At 50.0% G+C, this 24,558-nt stretch overlaps 1 protein-coding gene across 1 annotated transcript; it reads left to right on the top strand.

Moving 5' to 3' along the window:
- The first annotated feature begins 1,840 nt into the window (after nucleotides 1–1,840).
- TGFA (transforming growth factor alpha) lies at nucleotides 1,841–21,606 on the top strand. The gene is made up of 4 exons (XM_044262229.1): nucleotides 1,841–1,995; nucleotides 12,781–12,930; nucleotides 15,821–15,930; nucleotides 17,831–21,606. The coding sequence occupies exons 1-4, from the start codon at nucleotides 1,841–1,843 to the stop codon at nucleotides 17,836–17,838; spliced, it is 423 nt and encodes a 140-aa protein (XP_044118164.1). The 3' UTR covers nucleotides 17,839–21,606.
- The last annotated feature ends 2,952 nt before the right edge of the window (nucleotides 21,607–24,558 follow it).

The raw sequence follows: 24,558 nt of genomic DNA, 5'->3' as shown, positions 1-24,558 counted from the left end.
TTGACCACAAAGAATGTCAGCAGATTGCAAGCCTTGGGGTCACTTGGGTTTTGAAGACCTAGCAGAGGACCAGCTCCAAAAAGGGTCCCTTTGAAGACCCCTATTGTTTGGCTTTTTTCTAAGAGGTCTTTTTTTCTCTAAACAGTGTGTCTTGTGTGTACTACAAGCCTGGGTCTCCACATCAGTGCACATCAGAATCACCTGGACAGCCCAGGTACACCACATCAATTCTATCTCAATAAACCTGACTTCTTTCTAAAATTTAAAAAAAAAAATCACCTGAAATCTTATCACACAGATTCTTGGGTGCTATCCCAATGATCCTAATTCAGTAGGTGCAAGGGCAGGACCTGTGCACTTGGCTTTCTGATGAGCTCCAGGGGTGTAAAGTTGCTGGCCCACAGACATTTGAGGAGCCCAGCTCTGAACCCTGACCAGGGACTCTTACTAGCCACTTGGAGGAAGTCGTCTAAGTGGCCTTTTGTGGAGTTTACCAAAAGCCTTTTTCAGGTCTAAATCAAATGAGATCCACTAGTCTCCAGCCCATCATCTCTCTGTATTTGCTCCTCAACAAGGTAATGAACCCAGAGAAGCCAGTTAGGTGAACTGCAGCAGACCCGTCCTGCCCCAATGCCCCAGTGTCCACGGTCAGCAAGCAAACAAGCCCATTCCTCAACCACCCAGGCCTGGGACTTGCAGGCCCGCTGTTCCCCGCTGAGGCTGTTGGACCGCATGTCCCGTAGGCTGCCACTGGACAGGGATTTCTCAAAGAGCAAGAGTTCTAAGAACATTTTTTCCAAAAAAATATGTAAGTGGGAAAGACCCACTCCCCGAAACACAAGCATCAGAGAACCTTTTGAAAAAGCAGGGGAACTACATCTGTCATGCCATCTTGAAATAACTGCCTATAGGGTCTCAAGTGTTATTTGGACGAAACAAGGCTGTTGGAGTCCTTTACAATAAATTCAAAGTGATGCCCTGTGGCCTGGTCAGGTCTGTTCATGTGTCGTTCCATACAGTGCTCCTGGTGGCTGTTTTTATTCCTGTGTGAAAGCCAAGGAATATAAACCCAGAGAGGCTTGGTGACACCCCCAGGCTCTTGTGAGTGGTGGGAGCCAGGGCTGTGAGCAGGACCCATCTCTTTCCCTGCTGCCCTTGCCGCCCGCTCCCTGCTTTCCCGGCACCCTGTGTGCTGCTTCCGGATGGGCTTCTGGGCTTTAAGTCCCCTTCATGGTAAGATCACTCCTCATCCCCTGCCCCAGAGAGCCTCTTGCTACTGTTTTTTAGGTATGGCTTTCCCAGACGTCTTTGTATCTGAATTTTTGTTTGTTTCAGTAGAATTATATGTTACAGAACAAATGGGAAACGTACCAGTTTCACGGACAATATCGCATCGTGAGCATCTCTCTGTGTCATGAACTGTTGTTCCTCAGCGTCCATTTAATGGTCATGTAGTACTCCTCTGTAACTACCTTCTGGTTTCTTGGCTTTAAAACAGAGTTTTGTGAAGGCTCTCTTCAAAGAATGATCACTATCACTTTGCAAAAGTAAAATGAGGTCGCGTGGAGAATAGGCTTTAAATGCTCTGGTAGCTAACATCACCCCAGTATCTCTGAATTACACTGAATCTTTTAGAGAGATGGTTTTGTTTCCGACCAAGGTAAGTACCTAACACAGCCCTGCTGGGAAGCCCGTGATGCAGGTGTCTCCAGTCCTGGACCAGCCATTATAAAGAGAGGGCGTGCTGAGGACGACAGGCAGGGAGGGACCAGAAATCCCAACCAGCAGGGCACCCCTGCTCCTCAGTTGGTGAGGGACTGCATACATGTCTTGCTAAGCCATGGGTCTGAGCCAAATGTCTTCTCTCTCTCCCGCAGACCCGCCTGTGGCTGCCGCAGTGGTGTCCCACTTTAATGACTGCCCAGATTCCCACAGTCAGTTCTGCTTCCATGGAACCTGCAGGTTTTTGGTGCAGGAAGACAAGCCAGCATGCGTGTAAGTGTTCCCTGGTGTCCTGAGATTCTGGGCTGGGGACACCCCAGCAATCAATTACAAGAACATTTACCTCCACAAGACATGCCTGATACCCCGGAAGCTGGACGTGGAGGATCAGAGCAGCAGGCTGAGGGACACCTGCTTCACACCCAGTTGGTGAAAAATCCGGGTTCCAGGGCCCCAGCCCAAAGCCACTGAGGCAGAACCCCTGAGGGTTGGAGCCTGAGGGTCCACATTTTTCACAAGCACCTCGGGTCACTCCTGGGTTATTGCAAAGTCTGTAAAGTTCTGGATCCAAGTTTAATTCACTCATTAGAATTCCTAGAGGGCAAGGTGTTGGGTTGGATCCCTCTGAGTAGGCAGCGTCTCCAGGAAGAGGTCTCTGCCCTCCAGCATCTTTACAGCACAGCTAATAAAATAAGCTGGAAGTGCATGCAAACAGTTAGTGTACATAAACTGTAACAGAACAAAAAACAGCTTGGAAATCAAGATGTGCGCCAGCGCGTGGTGGTTTCCATGCCAGCCCGAGCACAAGCCCCCTGGGGCTGCTGCTTAATGTAGAGCTGAGCCCCACCCCACCCCACTGAATCATCATCTCCAGGAATGGGACCCAGGAGTCACATTACCTAAGAGCCAGTGGGGAGTGCCATGGTCAGCCAGCCTGGGAAAGAAAGGCACTTGAGGAAAGCTCCCCAGAGCAGATGTTAGGGTATGCCTAGTAGGGAGAACAGAGAGGTTATTCCGGGCCTGGAGCACTGGGGGGCCTGCTATTATGGGCTACCTGTTATGTCTACAGCAGGAGGAGACAAGGTTGGAGACAAATTGGAGGCCAGAGCTTATTGGAAGTGAGCCTTTATTCTCTAGGCAGTGAGAGGCACATTCATTTGGGGAAGGGAAGTTTTAAGAAAAGGAATCTTAAGTGGCCCCATACACAACTTTGGTGCTATTGACATTCAGGGCTGGGTGGTCCTTTGCTGGGCAGGAGGATGTTAGCGGCAACCCTGGCCTCCACCCACCAGGTGCCAGGAGAACGAACACCTCACAGTGGTGACCATCAGAATGTCTCCAGATGGCCAAATGTCCCCTGGGGGGGTGGGAAGAAACAAAATCCGCCCTCCACCCCCAACTGAAACCACCCATCTGTATGAAGTTGTCATTTCTATAGGTCACGACTGGTGGAAAGGTAGCAATGCCTTACAGTCCAACTTAATAGTACCAGTAAGTGATACTAAAATGTTAACAAAAGCCGGCATTTATTGAATTTTGTTCGCTTCACGCTGGACACTGTCCCAGGCATGATCTGTGTGCTAACTCAGGTAATCCTCCCCACAACCCCACGAGTTAGGCACAGAGAGCTCATGCCCAGATCGCAGGGCAGAGCTTACGGTCAAATGTCCATGGTCGAGCTCCTGAAGCTGAGTGCTTAACTGTGATGCTAAGGGTGTCAGATGCCTTAGCCTGAGAGCTACTGAGGCTCTGGAGAGTCTGCGCAGAAAAGGCCGGGCGGGGGGTGCTTTCCTCTTCCCTCCTGGGCGCAAGCCTCACCTGGTGGAGTAGGCTGTCTCCCTTCCTCCTTGCAGGAGAACTGCATGAGGCCCCCAGGTCAAGTCTACAGAACTTGAGCCCTCCCTATCCTGTAAAGGCAGAAGCCTTCTGAAAGCCAGTGGGGCAGGGGTGGGGGTAGGGGAGAGGGGGAGCAGAGGTGCTGGTACTTTCTTGTTCTCTTCACTGGGGATCCCAAGCCCCACTCTTGGCCCAGGGAGCTAATTGTCCATCACACTTACACACCATTGCATTTGGAAAATCAGGATGACTGACTGTCTCTCCCCCCATTCACATTATAAATATCGCTATTAATAATAAGCTTTTGATAAAAGCTATAGCTAGGTGCCAGGCCTGGCTCCCAGCACTCTCTCCATATATAGAAACTCATTGAGTCCTCACAACTCCCTTCACCAGTGGGAATTCTTGCTCTTGTTGCATAAATGAGAAAACTGAGTCAGCTCACAGAAGCAATTTGCCGAGTCCCAGAGCTAGTAAATGGCAGAGTTTAGGATTCAGTCTGATTGACTCAAACTCCCAGACTTGTGTGCTCAGCTACTGCCCCAGAGGGCATTCTGTCTTGGTCTAAAAAGTTCATCTCTGCTAAAAAAGAAACAACAGATCCAAAATGGAGTCACTTGTGCTAAGCCCAAACCAAAACATAGTACCTGACCCAATTGCAGTTTTAGCCGGCCCCAGAAACGTGCTTAGTCCATCCATCTGGAATTTCCCTGGTCAGCTCTAGTGATTGATAGACCCCTTCTGTACCCCAAAGAAAGATGAGGTCATTTTCTCTTTCCCTGTCTCTGCCCCCTTCTGCTTACACAAGTCTCCCATCTTGTACAGCTCCTTGGAACTCCTTTCCACTGACTAGATGGGATACAGTGTGATTCATAAATCACTGAATAAAACCAATTTGATCTTAAAATTTACTCAGTTGAATATTGCTTTTTAAGATCTCAAGTCACTAAGCTCTTTCGTTTGCGAGAAAGGTGTTGGCATCTTCCCCATGTAAAGAGAAACATCGAGGTCATTCCCAAGCTCTTTGCCCCAACCACAGACTCTTAAAGTCCTTTCCGTGGGCCGATTGTGGGATCTCCCAGAAACAGCTGGGCCATCCTTGTGGTTTGGGGAAGCTGACCATTGGTGGGGGTACATAGCCATGCAAGCAATTACCACGTCTTTACCTCAGTTTCCCCACCAGATCTTGGCAGCCCAGCGGGTGGTATTTAGCCCACAGATGTGTTGTACGGGACCGTGGATGATGATCTGCGCTGTTCTTTGGTAGTTTTGATTAGTTGTCAGCATTTTAGAAGCCGTGTTTCACTCTCCATGTGAATGTCCAGCCCGATGGAATAAACAGAAAGATGGCAGCATCAGGTCAGGCCTGAACTCCCAAGTGTGCCATTTGGCTGGAATACAGGTGTGCCAGCTCCACCATCCGCTAAACAGGGCTTGCCCTCTCTGGTCCTCATTCCCCCCTCTCCCCACTGCTCCCCAACGCCAAAGCAGATGTCAGCCCCTGACTGTCCTGTTGTTGCTTCCGCTCGCCTCAATCATGCCAGCCCACTTTGCTCACTCCTGCCATGTGAGCTCTTAAGCTCGGTGAGGACAGGACCACGCCTTATACCCTTTGTAATTCCAGTACCTAGAAGAATGGCATAATTAATTAATTCCCCACTAGACCAGAAACTGTGATCCGTGCAGAGAAAGCAGAACATTCTGTTCCCACTCGTATGAACTGCCCCAGCTTTGGGTTTGCTGACACACACATTCTGGTCAATAAAACCAACATACCTTGAGGGAAGACCATGTATGTCACGGCCTTGTAAAGAAAACCCACAGCAACCCAAACTGAGAGTCTAAAAAGAAGGAGCTCTTTCTAAAACACTGTCGTGTAAGCTTTGTTTTTTATAAGAACAATAGTCTTTAGGTTTCCAGAGAACCTAAATGACATCTCACACTAAAATATGAGGTAGAGAAAAAAAGTTAAAACAAATAACTAGTCAGAAGTAGCCAAAGGTAGTGAATAAAATCATCAAACACTTATATTTCAGTTGAACCCTGGCTGGTATTTTATGTCTTCCTTAAATAAATCCCCGCTAGCGCCCAACTACCTCAGGAAACAAATAGGAAAAGGATTTCCAGAGACATTACAGCCATAGAAAGGCAAGGTTAGGACTTGCACGCCATTTTCCCCTGAGGCAGATTCAGTGTGCTATTGGTCCGCTGCCGGTAGAAGCCTTCAAACAAAGGAAAACAGTTGAAGGAAGACACCCAGGTGACAGTTTTTAAGAGTTCCAGTGTCCCCAGCCAGTGGCAACCAGTTTGAAGTTTCTCACCTGTTGAAAATGCTCTTCAGTGACTAAACTCCCTGACTTGACTTTCCCACAGCAAAGTGTGAAAACAAATTGCTGAGCCAAGGAAAACACTTCACATGGCCCTGGCCATAGTACATTCTAGTGGGATCTGAACAGAGTCAGACATCTGAAGAGAAGAGACTGTCATCAGTCTACCAGCAGGCCACGATGTGACTGAGGATGTACCCAAGAGCTTAAGACAGGGAGCAGTTTGGGGCTCGAGCCATTTTCTGTAGATCTTCTGTCATCCCACCAGCTGGCAGATGATGGGGTGTAGGGGTTAAATTATGGCCTTGGGGCATCAGGCTGACCCAGTTGGTAGAGCATGTAACTCTAGACATCGGGGTCATGAGTTTAAACCCCACATTGGGCATAGAGCTCACTTTATTTTTTTAAAAGATTTTTTTTGTGGGGCACCTGAGTGGCTCAGTGGGTTAAGATTCTGCCTTCAGCCCAGGTCATGATCTCAGGGTCCTGGAATCAAGCCCCGTATCAGGCTCTCTGCTCAGCGGGGAGCCTGCTTCCTCCTCTCTCTCTGCCTGCCTCTCTGCCTACTTGTGATCTCTCTTTCAAAAAAAACAAAACAAACAAACAAAAAAAAAAAACCACACACAAAAAAACTTTAAAAATAATAAATAAAATAAAAGATTTTTTTTGTCAGAGAGCACAAGTAGGAGACATGGCAGACAGAGGGAGAAGCAGGCTCCCTGCTCAGGGAGCCTGATGTGGGACTCGATCCCAGGACCCTGGGATCATGATCTGAGCTGAAGGCAGATGCTTAACTGAGCCACCCAGGTATCCCTAGAGCTTACTTTAGGAAAAAAAAAAAAAAAAAAAAAAGCAGCAGCAGCAGCTATGACATTCTTCCATGCATAAGTCTGGAGAACATACATAACTTCATTTCCTCTCTCCCCACATAGGAAGCAGACACTGAGTGTCCTACCCCCAGGCAGGATAACACAGCAGTGAATGGATTTGGAGGCCAGACCTGAGTCTCTCATACAAGTGGCTTAGCCCCATAAATGGGGATATTAATATTTCACAGGATCATTATGAGGACCCAGTGACCATAAGCTTGCAAAGCTGTTGCTGTCCAAGATGAGAGCCACTGGACACACAGGGCTATTTTAATTAATTCACTTCATTAAAATTTAGTTTCCAGGGGCACCTGGGTGGCTCAGCGGGTTAAAGCCTCTGCCTTCAGCTCAGGTCATGATCCCAGGGTCCTGGGATCGAGCCCTGCATCGGGATCTCTGCTCAGCGGGGAGCCTGCTTCCTCCTCTCTTGCTCTCTCTGCCTGCCTCTCTGACTACTTGTGATTTCTGTCTGTCAAATGAATAAATAAAATCTTTAAAAAAAAAAATTTAGTTTCCAGGCCTCACCTGCCACAGTTCAAATACTCGGCCGCTCCAGGTGGCTGGTGGCTACAATATGGGACAGCGCAGATATAGACTATTTCCATCATCGTAACTGTTCTATTAGACAGCAGCAGAGAACATTCAAGCCCCGCTCCCCAGAGCAGGAGGGCTCAGTTACCAGACACTGTGACCATTGCCATGGCTGGAGGATGTTGTAAGGTCCTGCCAAAAGGAGCAATGGTAGTCGGGAAGACCGCCAAACCCATCGCTGTCCATGAGACTCCAAGATCAGAGCTGCAGAGTGGAAGCCTGTACCCCATCCAGCCCCCTCCTCCCCAGCCCTGGAAGTGGAGAGGTTATAGGGCTTGGTGAATCCACTTCTTAAGAGGCCAACAGTGGGTAAGCCCAGTATAGGTGTCCTTGGACTCAGTTTCCCCACTCCCACCACAGCCCTGTGGAATTTGTCCATGGCAAAGACAGGTTCATGTAAATATATTTCTAAAACTATGGTCCTGGGTCCTTAATCAGTTCAGTCCTCAGCCCTCATACTGAAGACCATGTCTTGGGACCTGTGCCAGAAGACTTGGCTAAAAGAGGACTAGCCGCCTGCCAGAGAATACATCATTGTTTATAAAGACAACGTCTCTCGAGAGCCTTAAAACTGCTCCCATCCTTTTATTTACATTTTTAACACTTACACAGCACTTGAGTCAGACACTTCACAAGATACTAACTCAATTCTCATAACAACTCTGTGAAGTAAGTTTTACTGTCATTTTTTTTGAAGATTTTATTTATTTATTTAACAGACAGAGATCACAAGTAGGCAGAGAAGCAGGCAGAGAGAGAGGAGGAAGCAGGCTACCCACCAAGCAAAGAACCCGACGCGGGGCTCGATCCCAGGACCCTGAGATCATGACCTGAGCCGAAGGCAGACACCCAATGACTGAGCCACCCAGGCGCCCCATACCTAGCAGTTTTCTAATGACGTAGTAACATGGGGAGGAGATGTGAAATGAAATATTGATGCAAAATTGTAAAAAAAAAATTGTGTATATATATATATATCTATATATATACACATACAACATATATATATATGTGTGTGATATATATATATATGTTTAAAACTAGATAGAAATAAAGAGAAACATGTCTGTTTGCCATTTGGGGAGGTAGAGTTGGCAACCATGTGCACTTTTTTTTCCTTTCTGCTTTATTATAATTTATATACTTTCCAATTTGCTTAGAAACATTCCTTTTCCAGTTAGAGAAGTTTTTTAAGAAAGGACATTTAAGAGCAGAGCCCTATATGCATGATCATATTTCTTGAAAATTGGAAAAGGGCCTTGTGAACCAGGTGAAACAGGGACTTAAGGGAAAAACCGGAACAAGTCTATGGGACTGGAGGGCCCATAAGCCCTCGGCAGAGGGGAGAGAAAGGCACATTGTGGGTCATTTCATTCTTCCTGTACAGAGTGGCCTACAGCCACAGTTTGCTTCTATGAAAAGCCCCAGAGCAATCTTGACTGAGTAACAAAAATGGAAAAGCCTCAGGGATCCACCTGGCTGGAGCACACGGCCTTCATCTCCAGCCATGACGGCTCATGTGGCCGCTCAGCTGGCCTCCTTTTGCCTTCTGTGCTACGCTCTTTCTTCCTTGTACGCTTCTTTCTTTTTGGTTCTTATTTGGGAGAAATGGCCTGAATGGGATTCCAGAGCCTCATTTCAGAACCCTGAAGACAAAACAGCATTCCAGGACCTTCGTGTTTGGTAAAACCCACTACAGACAGACAGATGAAGTTGGTCAAACGATATAAGAACATGTTCTGTCTCAACCCATTTTCCATTCCCCCTTGTGATAAAACAACTCGGATTTTGTTCAGATTCCTTTCTGAAACGGGTATGGCATCTCCCACTCCCTCTACCCCCCTACCCTCCACCCCCCCAACCCCCCCATCCCCCCCACCTGACAGGAGGGGAACCATTTTATAGCCACCAGCCTGAGGAAATGCCCAAGAGGGAGGGAGGGAGCAAAGGAAGGAGAAGAAGAATGGAGGTTTCAAATTGTTGGTTCTTACGTCTGTGCACTTAAACCTGGTTCTACCTCAGTGGTTCTCAGGCCTGGATGCACATTAGAATCACCTGGGGGCCCAGACCAACTGGATGAGCATCTCTGGGGGTGGGCCCTGGCATTTTCCATATCTTCCTGGGCAATTCCACTATGCAGTCAGGTGGGAACCAGGGCCTAGCTGAGGTGAAAGAGAGAACAGCAGCTGAGTCAGGCCTGATTCATTTGCAACCAGGCGAGGTGACTCTTCCCCTTCTTATGTGACTTGTACCTCATATAATCGGCATTATGAAGTCTAAAATCAGTAGAAGCTTGGGAAGTTTTTGTTTATTTGTTTGTTTCAAGAAAAGTTATGTCACCAAATTTTTTCTTTCCCCCACCTTATAAAAAAGCAACTGGGAAACCTCCCCACTGTTACAGATGATTGGGGAGAAGAAGGGGCCTCCCTCCACCCCTAGGCCCAAAACTCTATTGTGGCTCTCGACTTTGGCTGCCCAGTGGAATCATCGGGGAGCTTTAGAAACACTCATAACAGGCCTTACTCCCACAGATAGTAACGTAGTTGGTCTAGGGTATGGTCTGGATGGACCTCAGGATTTTTTCAAGCTCCCCAGGCAATTCCAGTGGACAGCCAAAGTGGATGTCCCTAGGAAAACCTTCATGGTGGCTCTCAACTCTGACTTCATCAGAATTCCTTTTGGCTTTTTCTTCAAAACACCCGTTTGCCAAGAGATTTTGATCTTGGGTAAAGCCCAAGGATCTGGATCATGGGTTATTCTGCCTCCTAGCTGCACCTGGGCTGCTTGGGGCAAAGATCCACTCTTCTCAGTGCTCACCAAGGCCATGACCTGGAGTCTCGCCTGTTAGGCAAGCAACCGTGTTAGGCAGCTTGCTTGCTGGGCAAGTTTTTGTTCATGAGCACGTTGAGCTCCCTAATTCAGGGAGACTGAGATGTGAGTTTTTATAGCTGTGACACTGGGTGACAGAGACATTCTTGTTGACATGAAGACTTTCCCACTGGGCTAGGACCCCTGCCAGTATTGAGGCCACACTGGCTGTAAAGTGCCCAGCACACAAACGGGGAATGTTCCTCTGGAAGGAAGCATATGGAAAGTCAGCAGAAGGTGGTGACCCAGCCCAGAGGGTTTTCTTTCTAACTGAGTTAAGATGGCACTGTTTGGGGGGAACCGTGGTGACTTGCCACGCCTACAGCAAGGATACCTCTTTACCAGGCAGTGAGCAATCCGTCTTTCTTCTTGCAGCGAGGTTTGTAAGCTTGTCATGAAATCACTACCCCAGAGTGTCTTCCACACTGATCTGCATTACCATAGAAAGGTAGCCTTCCTGGTTGAGATCGTTAGTTTTTAAACCCTGAGAAGCCCCCAGGCCCCATTTCCTCATCTGTAAAGAAGGTAAACAGCCACCCTGAGCTCACATGTGCCTGTGATTGTTGGAATTAAAAGAGATCAATTCATATAGGAGTTTGGCAATAAATGGTATATGCTGTAATTAGAGCTTGGATGCCACTCTTTTGTTTAAATAGAATTTCTTGGAGTCCCCTGTGTTGATGGGTTAAGTCCATAAGATTCACAGAACCAAGTGCCTGGGGAGATGTTAGAACCCTCCTCTCCCAGGGCCTGCAGGTCAGGGTAGGAATGCTTCAGAAATGGTAGTGCTTACCCTTCTATAGCCTAGACCTTTCACAAACAAGCACACAGACCCTCACTGCACTGCCCAGGGAGGAAGCAGCCCGGACACTGGGCTATGCAAGAACCCAGACTCTGGGCTGAGCAGACCTGAGTGTGAATTTCTCCTTGCCCTAGCAGGGCAGCACAGGTCAATGACTTGGTTTTTTCTGGGCAAGGATTAAAAGGCAGAGCTTTTAAGCTTGGTGTGAGCTTGTGACAGAGATCACAAGCAGAGAGGCAGGCAGAGAGAGAGGGAGGAGGAAGCAGGCTCCCTGCTAAGCAGAGAGCCCAATGCAGGGCTCGATCCCAGGACCCTGGGATCATGACCTGAGCCAAAGGCAGAAGCTTTAACCCACTGAACCACTCAGGCGCCCCTAAAATGATTAAATTTTTGTTAACATTGAGTGAAACCTATGCTCCAGAAAAATACACTGTGTTTATCTCATGGCTCCAAGTTATCCCCCTGGCATCTGGGGTCTGGCGGCCTAGGAGCACAGGCTTAGGGCAACCACAAATGTAATGCCCCTGACACAGGAGCAGGCAACAGGGACCCTTAATCCCCTTTCCTTTCTCCTTGTTCTTCAAAGGCCTTGTAATCTAAATGTGAAGGTGACAGACTGGCTATTTCATCAAAAGGTAGACTCCTTTAAAAAAAAAAAAAAAAAGTTTATCTAATCATTGCCATGTCTTGGGGGAAAAAACAAGAACTTTAAATCCAGTGTGTGATGTTTGGTGCAAGCCTGCTCTTGGGGAAGTCCCTGTGGGAAGAGAGCTTCCCCTCCGAGAAGACAGTGGTGATCAAACATTTTCTTTACAATCACAAAGTTATCCGGGCAGTGGGACCTGTGCATAAGCGAAGTGTCTTCTGTTGAGCAAACTCATATGCTTGGAGGGGGGAGAATGCCTGCATCAGAAAATGACCGTCCCTTCCTTATGGCTGGAACCAGTCCTGGGGAACATCCTACAAGAACCACTTGTGGCGGCCCAGGATGGTGGGGGGAGGAGGGGGCTGTGAGCAACATCAGCCTTCTGAGGGAAAAGGCTGTTAAGTGAAAGAGATTTTGATATTAGTAATACCAGTAATATCACCTTGGTATAGGCAGTGACCTTCACAGGCCACAGGGCACGTTCAAGGGCATGACCTCTTTTGTGCCCTTACCAATCTGCAGTGGAACGAGGCCAAGTGTCACGAGAAATGAGAAGCCAACTGATGGCTTCCCAGGTCCTGCATTTACTAGAAGGTGGCACCGACCCCTACCTCGGGAGGAACACTGTGTGCTGCGCCCCTCCCCCCAGTAAATGCTCATAGAGCTAATTAAATTTGATGAAGATAATCAAAAAGCAGACCACAGCCTGTGTCTGGTTTGGTGTGTTTTTCTTTCTCTTATCATCGAATTCTGAATACATACACTTAGTTTAAAAATAACCTGGGTTTTTATGAACTGCCAAAATGTACTTGGTGTCCTAAACACATGTGCTGCCTTCTTTGTCCCCAGCATCTGACCTAGTGCATTACAGTGAGGTGCTTCCTCACATCAGCAAGCTGATTAATGGCCCCTTGTCCTCCTACCAAGAGGTGCCCACACAGGGAAGGAGGAGCGAGTTTTCGGACACCTTGGCCTTGAGTTGCAGAGGCTGGAGGGGCTCCTTGGGACTCTCCCTACAGCTTTGGGACCCTCTGGCCCAGCCTTCCCTGGGGGCAGGGGGAAGGTTGGGGGAACCAGAGCACTGTCAGAAGAACATGCTGACATTCCTTTCTTCCTCAGCTGCCATTCTGGGTATGTGGGTGCGCGGTGTGAGCATGCCGACCTCCTGGCCGTGGTGGCTGCCAGCCAGAAGAAGCAGGCCATCACTGCCTTGGTGGTGGTCTCCATCGTGGCCCTGGCTGTCCTCATCATCGCATGTGTGCTGATACAGTAAGTGTTTGTCACCCCTGAAGTCCAGGCTTCCTCCCCCAGCCATCAGTCCCATGGCCAGATGACACAGCCACCTGGGCATGGTTTACTGCTGGGGTGTCTGACTGGTGTCAGCAGAGCCAAGAGGAATTTCGATCATGGCCACCTGCGGTCAAGGGCACCCATCCTGGGAGGGTCCCCAGTGGGGGCTCTGTACGCTGTTGGAAGCCAGGGGGGAAGCAGAGGTTCATCTCCTCTCTGCCTGCTGTTGGGTTTGGAGCCTCCAGAGTGACGATGGGCATGTGCGGGCATTCCAGAGCGAGCTAGAAGTGACTCCCAGCTTCCTGTGGCAAGCGGCAGAGGAGTTTCCTCTCTGCCAAAGGCACTTTGCAAATCCCAGGGCCATGCTGGAGGTCTCAGTTGCTCTTTGGACAGGCTGATGGCAGCCCTTCCCACTTCTCCACTCCTCTGCCCTTTCTCGTCTTCCAAAACTCATCTTGCATCTTCCAGAAAGCCTTCCTGAGCCCTAGCCCAAGGGAGACCCTTTTCTTGGGCTTATTTGCTTGCCCGTATCTCCCAACTGGACTGCTCCACAGACAGAGACTTCCCTAGTGCTGTAGTCACAGCATCTGGGCAGATGTGGTCCCTGGAAATGTCTAGAGACCTCTAATTCACAGAGCAGGCCCTCTAAGAAAGTATACAGAGTCGGTGATGCGTAAGGCATTCCCAGAAGAGCTAAAGGCTCCCAGTCAGCTTGGTGTAGATTCACTCAGGATGGAGACGGTGGGGGATGGGCCATTCTGGTGAGGGCTGGAGGAAGCCGCTGTGTGTTAATGAAGGAGGCCAGACAGGAGCCCTCTGAGGCTGTCCACAGTTTGGACAAATAATTAGGAGTCTCTGTCCTGTTTGGTTATTGGTTTGCCACTGTTGAGGCAACCTACACACCTCCGGCTCTGGTGACAAACTGATGTCCCATAGAGCCCCACGCTGTTGACGGGAGCCAGCCCAAGCCAGCATTAAAGGGTGAGGGATGAGGTTGAACTGAGCTGGCCTTTCCTTTGTCTTCAAGCCGAACATGCTCCACTCCCGCCTGTCTTGGAAAAGGTGGTGGACGAGCAGCCCTAGTTAGGGCTGCAACATAGCCCAGACTCTGCCATGCACGAGGGCAGTTCTTGTGGTCGTCAGGCTGTATGTGCTCACCTGTCAGGTCCACTATCCTCTATTTCTGTGGCCAGGAGGGTCCCAGAGCCTCAGGGTGCCCCTGTGAGCTTCTCCAGAGGGATTTAAAAGCTAATTTTGATTCCTGGATGGCCTCTCTCATTCCCAGGGAGGAAACCAGTCTCACTTCCCCTCTTTTTCTTTTTTTTTTTTAAGATTTTTATTTATTTATTTATTTATTTATTTATTTATTTGACAGACAGACACCACAAGTAGACAGTGAGGCAGGCAGAGAGAGAGGAGGAAGCAGGCTCCCCACTGAATAGAGAGCCCGACGTGGGGCTCTATCCCAGGACCCTGAGATCATGACCTGAGATGAAGGCAGAGGCTTTAACCCCTGAGCCACCCAGGCGCCCTCACTTCCCCTCTGTGTTTTCCCAGCCCATCCTTGATAGAGACCAGTCCAGAATCCCTGAGCCAGACACTAAGCCCTTACCCCAGCCAGGCCGCTGGGTGCCTGCACCTGGGGCCCTCCTGAGTTGGAGAGTTGGTTGGGACCAGCTTATCCTGTGCCAGAGGTACTTGGAGGCCTTGGTCACGCTGCCCTGGAACGCTCCTTGCTAGGAAGTGGCTGGGATAAGCCCACTGCTAGCCGACTGCAAAAGACAACCTCTAGTGATGGATGGATCTGGAATCGGGTCCTCTAGATCCCTCCAGATCTGGGACTCTGAAGCTCCGCAGGGCACCATGCAGAGGCAGACTGCTCTGGCCACCCAGGACAGAAGTATGTTGGGCAGGAAGGTCTCAGGCTCCTTCTTGGCTCTGCTGCTCAAAGGTTCGGGGGCCCTGGCAGCCTTCCCAGGATAGTGCCCAGAGAGAGGGGCTGGGGATCATGAAATGCCACCAGGGCCCAAGGGGGCAACACAGCAACAGGTTTGTTTTCTCTTTTGTTTCTGGGCCCATGTCCACGAGGAGACCCTGCGCAGCCCCAGTGAAGATGCATGAATTAGGCACAGGTTAGAATGAGGAGAAACAAAGTCCTCTGTGATATCCCATGCAAAAGAGCTCTAAGTGTCTCTGCATCATCAGTGTCTTCCTCAGTGCTTTCTTCTGCCCTTCTTTTGGGTTCCCTGGTTCTCTCTTCATGCGAACTCTGCACGCTGTTCATTCCCGTGCACAGAGTGGGGCAGGAGCACTCAGAAACCTGGGGCTCCAGGGCTCCGGGTAACACGCATTCATCAAGAGGTTGGGTTTGCCACAGCTAGAGAATGGTAGTCCACGGAAAGATTCAAAGCTGTGGCGATTTGCAACTCATTCTTTCATTCTTTCCACGGGTCTGTTCAGCCCATCCTTGTTCCTTGCTTTGCTGCTGGCAAGGACGTGAGGGATGCTTCCCCACACACACCCTCACAGCCCCGCCAGCCCGCAGTGGCTGCCTTGTCCCAGCGCTGACCACCCTTCTGAGGGCTTCCCCACCTGCTGCATTGCCCCGAGAGCCAGGAGCAGAGCTGTGCTCGCAGAGCCGGTCCTTGAGGGCCGAACAGGTGCCTTTGTTGCCAGCCAGCATCTGTCCCAAAAGCCACGGCCCTGTAGGGTGCTCAGCCCCTGGCTATGTGCAGCTGGCCCTCTGGAGGCCCCGGTGGGAAGGTCGCTGCAGAGCCCAGAGCCACCCAGCGGGCTCTTCCCATGACTGCTGCGCCAGCTGGGCCCGCTTGCCCCAGGCTCCTGCCCAGCCCGTGTTCTCTGTCCGCAGCTGCTGCCAGGTCCGAAAACACTGTGAGTGGTGCCAGGCTCTCATCTGCCGGCACGAGAAGCCCAGCGCCCTGCTGAAGGGAAGGACTGCTTGCTGCCACTCCGAAACCGGTAAGGGGCTGTCGTGACGAGGGGCCTCTCTCCCTTGGGAGACACGAGTGGATGGAGAGGGGACCACCACCTTCTCCAGGGCAGGGCAGACGTTCTTAGAGGGTGATGCAGGAAGAGGGAGAAAAGGAAGAGGGTGTTTATCCACCCCAAGTCAGGTTGAGTTTATCCTAAGGTACATTTCACTCAGAAAAAAGCTCTTTGATCTTCATTGGTCTGTGTGGCCTCTGACAAGTTGGTTGGCCTCTCTGAGCCTCCGTTTTCTTATTTAAAAGTTGTGCAAATCGGATGAGTGCTGATGTAGAGGACTCAGCAGAGTGTATCACAAACTGTAGACACAACTGATGTTCGCTCTCTTTCCCTTGAGCAAGTCCCTTCCCCTTTCCCATTGGTGAAATGAGGGATTTGGCCTACAGCTCTCAGACCACTGTTTAGCTCTGGGCTCTTATGATCTTTAAGCTTACCATTGCTTCATGAGTATTTTCACTGACATCCACGAAGAATACTGGGCATCTGGAAGTGGGACCAAACCTGCTTCTCAGGAGTCCTCACCTGGGTATGACCAGCTCGGGGCTCATGGAGGCAAATGGCTCCTTTATCCAGACAAGCCCTGGAGAGTCACCCATCAACAAGATTTTCTGAAATGCTCTTATGACCAGTCAAGCCCATCAAAAACCTGAAGTTCCTTTTTGGGAAGTAGTGGAACAGGAGACCGTCACCGCAGGCTAATACCAAGGGTGACCTTCTCTAGTCAGCAGCTGCCATTCCAGAAGCTCACGATTACAGAGAGTAGGAAGAAGGGCAGCTGGGAAGCTGGAGCACCGACATGTCCATTAAACCTCTTGGCGATCTGCCCTGGCAGGCACCGAAGGCCCAGGAGCACTTTATTTGTTCTTCAGGAGCGGTAGTAATTGTGCATGAGCAGTTCTTGTCAGCTAGGAGGCCCACAGCTCTTAAGGATGCTAATCTATTCATCCTTCTAACGGCCTTAAGAGGAGGAGGATTTGTGAGTGGTGCAGGTAAACTGAGTCTGCCAAAGGTCTGCTCGGGTCCAACCATCAGTCCACGAGAGAACTAGGATGAGAACCAGGGCCTCTGAAGGCCCCTGCACCCCTCTCTCCTGCTGCCTCCAAGGACCATCCACCGAGCTAAGGAAGTTTTTAGATTGTTGTTTGGCACCAATAGAAAAACAGTTTAAATCTTTTCAGAAAATTTATAGTAGATTTTGTGCCATTTGTGCTCACCTCAGGAGAGCTATTTAAGGTAGAGGAAGTTTCTTATTAATGTTCCTTCTCTGCCCGCATTTGGGAGGACATTATCTTTGCGCCGCAGAGGGGTCTGGCCTTCCAGAGATGGCCACTGAGACTGAAGGCCGCTCCCGGAGATGACGTGTACCTCTCCAGCTCCCGAGGAGCCACGGGAGGGAAAAGGGCAGGAGGATGTCCAGGCTGAGCTGGACTCTAGAGCTGCCTCCCGTGCGCCATAGAGAATGCCTCAGAGCCCCACCCATTGAGGAACAAATGGGTCCAATCTTAGATAGCCTGAGGGGAAGCCGTTCTGCCACCAGAGTCCTGGACCAGCTCATGAGCTGCCCGCCAGGCCACCCCTTCCGGGGGAGCTGTCCCCAAGCTGGGCGGACTCTCCTCACAGCACGCTGTATCCCCATTCTCTGCTACCGTGACTCACTTCACATTCAGTCAGCCTTGCCTTTGGCCCCAGAAGCACAGTTTCAGAAGCTGCTGCCCCTGAGGTTGAACCAGAGGAATCTGGGCTTGGGCCTGTCTGCCCAAGAGAACCTGGTGACCTTGGCTGATGCATCTCCAAGTTTCTGTCCCGAGCTTGTTTTCCTAGCACAGCTGGGGGGCTGGCCCGCAGCACTTAACTTGTTTCTCCTTCCTTCCAGTGGTCTGAAGAGCCCAGAGGGAGTCTGGCCAGATAGACTATGGCAGCCTGAGGGAGAAAGGACTTCTTCAGGACCAGCTGGCTTCCTACTCTGCCAGCAATCACCTGTGCAGCCTTTTTGTCTTTGGTGGGCCTTCCTTCACAACTCTGTCAAGAACTCTGTCTGCTTGGGGTTATTTGGTGTGACCTAGAGAAGAAATCAGTGGATCACGGTTTCAAGACTGGTCAAAAAAGAATTGCAAAGGGGTGGACTTCCTGTTGACGTAGCTAAGGTGTGTGCGTCTGCCGGCCTCGGAGCCCAGAGACATGTTGTCGTCTTCTGCCAGTCGCCGAGGCCAGGCTGTGTTTCTTTTCCATGGGCCCATCTCCCCACAACAGTATCCATCCTCCCCAACCCCAGAGATTGCTGTCGTTGAGTTCTTTCTCATCCGTTTATTGGAGAAGAAGGTGGGAAAAGGATAACTATTGGTTACGGGAAGATGCCAAATGTCAGAGGAGCCATGTATGTCCTCTGCCCCCGAGCCCCTCGGCCAAGCCCGACATCTTCCACAGACACACGACGCGGAGGACCTTCCCAAGTCGTCGGCAGCCTCGGAGATCATTTCTTATTTATGAGATGGATGATGGTTTCATTTTTAATCTCTTAAGTCTATGTAAAAAGCATAAAACCTTTTCAGACTTCTACACGAATGATGTATGTAATGCTGGCTGAGAAGTTAGCTGACTGATTGCAACCGTCTGGCCCCTTGGGGACAGCTAAGGCTTGGGAAGAGCCCCCCGGGGGTGCAGAACTGGAAACAGAGGAGGAGTTGCTGATGAGAGCGAAGACTGGGGCTCACAGGTCTTGCCCTTAAGACACAAAGCAAGGAAAGGCCCCCAGATACATTCCAGTAGAAAAGCTAGCCAGTCCAGCAGCAAAGATTTGTAGCTTTGTGGGGAGAGAGGAAGAGAGTGCCTGTGTGTGTGCATCTCCTCGGGACGAACACAGGACTACCCAGCGCCACGATTAGACGGATTAACTTCCTAGTGTTCCCTCCATATGTTTAGAAATTGAGCACAAGCGGAGAGCCACAGGCCTTCCGGGCCACATCCACGAAAAGGGGACTGGTCATTTACTTTCCATGTTGTTGTTCGGTTGATTTGTGGATTTATTTTTAAAAGGAGAAATTTAACCTTCCTATTTATTTTCTAGCATTAGGAGAAATGTCCCCGTGATTTTTTTTTTTTTTCTCTTTTCCATTCAGGATGCTGGTTTTATTAACAAAAACTCTAACAAGTCACCTCTACCAGGATGGGTCTTGCTTTCCCCTTAGAGAAGGAGAAATGTTTTCATGGGCCTCTGGGTGTGTTCTGACCCCCTGGGCTTTCCTGTGGGAAACACTGGTTCCCTCCAGTTAAACAGCAGAGAGCTCATCCCCAGACATTTTCATTAAAAACTGTACACAGAATAACAGTGAAATAGTACGTGAAGTCCTTATGTAAGGGAACTCTTTATTCACTAATATTTGAAAAATGAAAGATCTCTACCTATTAGTGTGTCTGGCCCCACTCATCGCGAAAAAGGCCTTTAAAATATATCAAGTTGGCTTAAAATTTCTACCAGGTTATTTTGTCCTCCCTTAATTCTTCTTCCCCAATCTGTCCATTTCGATGAATTTACTTGTTACAACTGAGACCATTATGTGCCGCGTGTCTTAGCTCTGGCACTCGGATGGGTTGACGGAATGAAGCAGTGAGGGCAGACACGGGCTCGGCTCGCCTGCTGGCCCGCTAATGAGGCCTTTGACACAGCTTCCAGGCTGAAGCTTCCTTTCTCCCGCCCATCCTCCAGCCACGGGTAGGCACACGGAGACCCACTTGTCGCATCTTGCTCAGAGACCCATCCCACTGACACGGGTTTGCAGACACCCCAATTTTCACTCCTTTCTCTCACCAGACCCTCCAGAAAGTCTGAGAGCCTGGCGAGAGAGACCAGTGCTGTAGTGTGTCTTTAGCTTCAGTCACGTTCTGACTCTAGCACAGTCTTTCCTTGGTCTTTGAGAGACTCTCTGAGGTCTGACTGCCTTTAGAGAATAGGAACCCACGTGAGATGTTTTGTGGGGCTTTCGTCACCAGAGGGAGGGTAGGGCCCGTGTTTGGTCTCCAAGAGTCCGAGAGGCTTTGCGGAGGTGTGAGAAGAGAGGGATGAGAGCCTTCTTGGTTCCCTGCAGGGACTTCACCTCAGTGTCCGTGAAGGCTCTGGTCCTCGGCGCCCCTTTCCTCGCGCCCGTGCAGTCACCCCGTGAACCGTGCGGGGAACGAGCAGCGTGCCTCCCTGTGCGTGGCTCCCGAGACAGTTCTCAGCAAACCAACAGGTCTGAAAAGAGTTAGCCACAGAGGCTGGGTGAAGGCAGGCCTGGATGGACCTTTGTCCGTGCCCAGGAGAGGAGAAACTTGCTTCTTTGTAGTTTCTCTTTAAAAATCAGATGACCAGCAAGCATTGGATTCTTGGGCCATTTCGTGGTATTGGTACATTTTGAGCTAGCTGTAAAAATGTCCCCTTTTGAGGTTAAAAATGCATCTTCAAATCCATCTTTATGGGTTCCCTGTGTTTCCTTGGCCTCGAGAAAGCTGAGGATGTGACTAGGGATTCCTTCCTGAGGCCTTTCCTGGTCCACAGCCGCATGCCTGGGAGTGGGAAGCAAAGCAGCTTCCGGTGTCCATCTCAGGAGAAGCGAAACGCCCCCATTAAAAAAAAAGAAGAGGGGGTGCTTGCAAATATTTTAGGGAGCCTAGATTCGCCCACTGCTCTGCAGGCTGTGATGGGTCTAAGCATACCGGCCAGAAACCTTCTCTTCTAGATGGAAAGATAGACAACAGTCCACACTGATCTGGAAGATGGTCCCGACACACCTGAAATCAAGCAAGATCTGAGCTCGGCCATTGTCTTCCCACAGAGGAGGCCGCACAGCATCCCAGAGTCTATTTTCCTAAGAAGCGAGGAGGTGGGATTGGCACCTCAGCTACCCATGCGTCGGGGATGTAGGAGGAGGTATAGTTCTAGAGCTTCCTGGGAATCTGTGCTCTGCAGGTGGAGAAGAAGGTGCCTCTTCAGCCCCATCTTCCAGGGCTGGGTGTCTTACCACGTGTGGAATCTCTTCTCCAGGCAATATTGGCAGAAATGGATCGACAAGGTTCCCGCACTACTCAGGAGACCCTGCCTGCCCTCTAGGGTCTGGGCTTTGGTTTCTCCCAACCTGCTCGGCCAAGGAAGGGGGAGGATTCAAAAGCCCAGCACCCAAGGGGACATCACAGAAGGAAGACGAACCCATACATTTGTTCTCAGTGTGGGAACATGAGACATGTCCTCTCCAGCCACTGATTTTACCAGGCTCTTGGAAAGATCTAGGGGTGAACAACACACAGTACTGAAAAGCAGCCTCTCTTCCTAGGGTAGTAACTTACTGAAGTATTCAACTTTCCATTATCTTTATGATAACAAACCTGAGGCTTTTTTTTTTTTTTTTAGAACTTGTTACTCTGACTTCTGTATATGTTGCACTGAAAAGGTTAATATTTAATGTTTTAATTTATTTTGTGTGATAAGTTAATTTTGATTTCTGTAATGTGTTAATGTGATTAGCAGTTCTTTTCCTTAATATCGGAATTATACTTATTTAAAGAGTAGTGAGCAATATAAAATGTGGTTCTGTTTTTTTCAGTCATGTGCATTATTGTCCAGTTGTACCGTACCTTGTTTGGAAGGATGAAGGAATGAACTTTTTTTTTCCCCCTAAATCAAGACTGGAGCTTTTCTTTCATGAGAGTGGCATGTTATTGAAAAGCAAATTAAGAATCTTCTCCATGCATGCAAGTGATGAGGAAAAATTAGATGCTCTTTTGCAAAATGTGGGAATCCTCAAATTCACCAGAGTTGATCCCTGTCTTCTTGAAAAAACCAAACCCTCCACAAAGTTCCCAATATATTAGCCTTTCATCTGCTAGGTGTCTGACAATATGCCAAATGATGCAGACAAAAATATAAAACACACAGTCCCGGTCCCCGAAGGAACTGAGATTTGGCTGAGAGACTGACCTGCAAAAACTAATTCTGGACCAGTTGCAGACAACACGCAAAGGAAGCCTGAATTATAAGGTAGAGAGCATGTGTGCATAGCTGTGGTTCTCCAGGTGTGCTCCCCAGACCAGCCGCCCCATCTCAGGAATGCAAATTTTCAGGCCCCTCCCCCAGACTATTAAAATCCAGAGAGGGCACGGATTGCATGGAGCACTGGGTGTGGTGAAAAAATAATGAATACTGTTTTTCTGAAAATAAATAAATTGAAAAAAAAAAAATCCAGAAGTGTCCCACGCCCCTTCCACCTTCTAGGTGCTTCCAATACATGCTCAAGTCAGAGAACCACTGTACTCTAGGACTCAGCAAAAGACACGTTAGTGAGGACAGGGGATGCAGCTTTTAGGAAAAGCTTTATAGAGGTTTTGCAGAGGAAGTGAGACACTGCAGTTTGCCCCTTAGGTGTTCAGAGTTAATGGACATCAGAATGTACAGTCATTACTTAAGGCCTGCATTTATTTGGAATTTCTCTGCTTAGCCTAGTGGAAGAGAAAAAGCAGACCTGTCCACCCCACCCCATCCCACCCCACCCTCAATCACTCACCCTGCTCCCTGCTGCCCAGTTTCTCACTGTAGGGAACTTTCTACAGCTGTCAGCCCAGTTCTTACAAGCCTCGCTGCCCTTGAATCCCCATGGCTAAGGCCCCTGCCCTTCTAACCCATGTGTGGACCTCACGTGTGCGACCTAGGAGGAGCTCATGCAGATGCAGCAGAGAGCAAAATAGTGGCAGGACAGCATGAGCTCTTGGTCCCAGGGGATGCTCAGCTTCCAGAGCAAGGGCAAGCCCATAGAACGTGTTGTCCAAGCTGCAGAGGGCTTGACATCTACCTGGCCTGCAGGAAAATGAAAACCTAGGCAATTCCTTGTCCCAAGTGCGCTGGCCTGGCAGCTGTCCCCCAACAGAGCCTTTACCCACCTCCTGGGAGAAGGAGGGAGAGACCTGCTCCCTGTACTTGGTGTTCCCTCCTGCCCCTTGACCCTATTCCTTCTCCAGGGACCTCTCCAGGCCTTGTTTCTAACCCACGAGATTTTTTTCTTGTCCTCCTCCTTCTCCTCCCTGAGTTCCAAGCCCTCTTGCCAGGCCCCCCTCTGCCAGAGCCAGTATCAGGTGGCCACTTCTGGATCTAGTCAGGTGCCCGGGGTGTTGCGGGCAGGACACTCCCCAGGAAAAAACGCCGATGAACTTTGAGTCAAGCCAGACCAATCTCCCCTCGTTTATCCAGGCAACTTGTGGTTGCCAGCTTGACTGCATGATCTGGACAGACGGGGCTCGACTTGTTGGAGGCTGTTGGCCCGAATTTCACACCCCAGTTCTACCTGGTCCCCGCATTGCCCTGCCTCCTGCCTCTCCCCATTTTTGGGGTGTGTGTGACCTCACCTTGCCTCCTGCCAACTCTGAGCTCTTTACCCAGCAGCCCCCTGGAATTCCAGCACAGCATTCCCTCCTCCATCTTCTAAAACTCCCTTTTCCACATTTTCTCTCTGCACTTGCTACTTGGGCAGACCCTGAGGTTTCCGTCCCAGCCTTCCACTTTCAAAAATAGACAGCGATGTGTCTATGGACACGCAACCTGGGGCTAGCCACGCCTTTTCCACCAAGCCAGTGTCTCCCACCCTAGATTAGTCAAACTGGAGAATCCGCCGTCGGGGTGGCGCTTGGCATCTGTTCAAAATCTCTCCTGGAGATTCTGATCCAATCCCTACTGCCTTCTAAACACGTGACGCCCCAGGGAGCGGACAGCACAGGCGAGGTCTGATGTCTGGAGCAGCCAGTGTCTGGTCCCTACCCGGGGCATCCCCCACCCCCGCCCCCAGCCATGCTTCCGTACCCCATATATCCAGAAGGTGGGAGCCCCTGGGAAGCATGGCCCCTTGGACCTCCTTTCAGCCGGGATCATCTAGGGCAGAGAAGTGAGAAAACTCCTATGGGAACCGGAGTCTGTAAGGAGCACCATGTGACTAGCGCTTGCCCAAGTGGGCAATGGCTTTTCAGGAACCAAATTTTGCAACTGAGAATGAAAACATGGTGACATTTATGCCGGAAGGGAAATAGGAGAGAGAGAAGGGAAAAGCAAAAATTTTTAAAAAAATTAAAATTTTTAAAAAAAAGCGGGGGTGGTGTGGGGAGCCTCTCTCCAGGGACATTTACTCCAATGGAAGCTTCAGGCCCTGATGGGCAGCTGTACAGGTGCCTTAGGACCACAGGCTGCCCTGTGCCACGAAGTCCTCCGGTGCAAGTCCCCGTCCTGCAGGGGAGCCCCTCCCAGGAGGTCCGGGGAGTGGAGTTGAGAGCGGGACAAAGGAACAGCTCCACTACCTGGAGCTGGGCTGCCCTGCATGTTTCAGAAAGGGAATCCTCAGATCTGGAAATGTGACCTTCCCTAAGGGCTGTGCTGGGAGGAGCCAGCGTCATTTAAATCCTGTCCCATCAGAACAGAGGAAGTAGCATGACTCTCCCACCTGTCTTTGGTCTCAAAGGAAACCCCTGCAGCAGAGGGAACCAGAGTGCAAAGGTACCGGACCCCTGTGCTGGAAGGAGGCCCTGGGAGCAAAGACCTGGGTTCGTTGCAGGCCTGCTTCTTGCTGGTTGTGAGACCCTGGGGTGTTCCTGTGC

This window comes from Neovison vison, chromosome 8 (genome assembly GCF_020171115.1).
Source record: "Neovison vison isolate M4711 chromosome 8, ASM_NN_V1, whole genome shotgun sequence".
In the NCBI taxonomy this organism is placed as follows: domain Eukaryota; kingdom Metazoa; phylum Chordata; class Mammalia; order Carnivora; family Mustelidae; genus Neogale; species Neogale vison.
The sequence above is the reverse complement of the archived record's forward strand: the minus strand, read 5'-3'. Positions and strand labels throughout refer to the sequence as shown.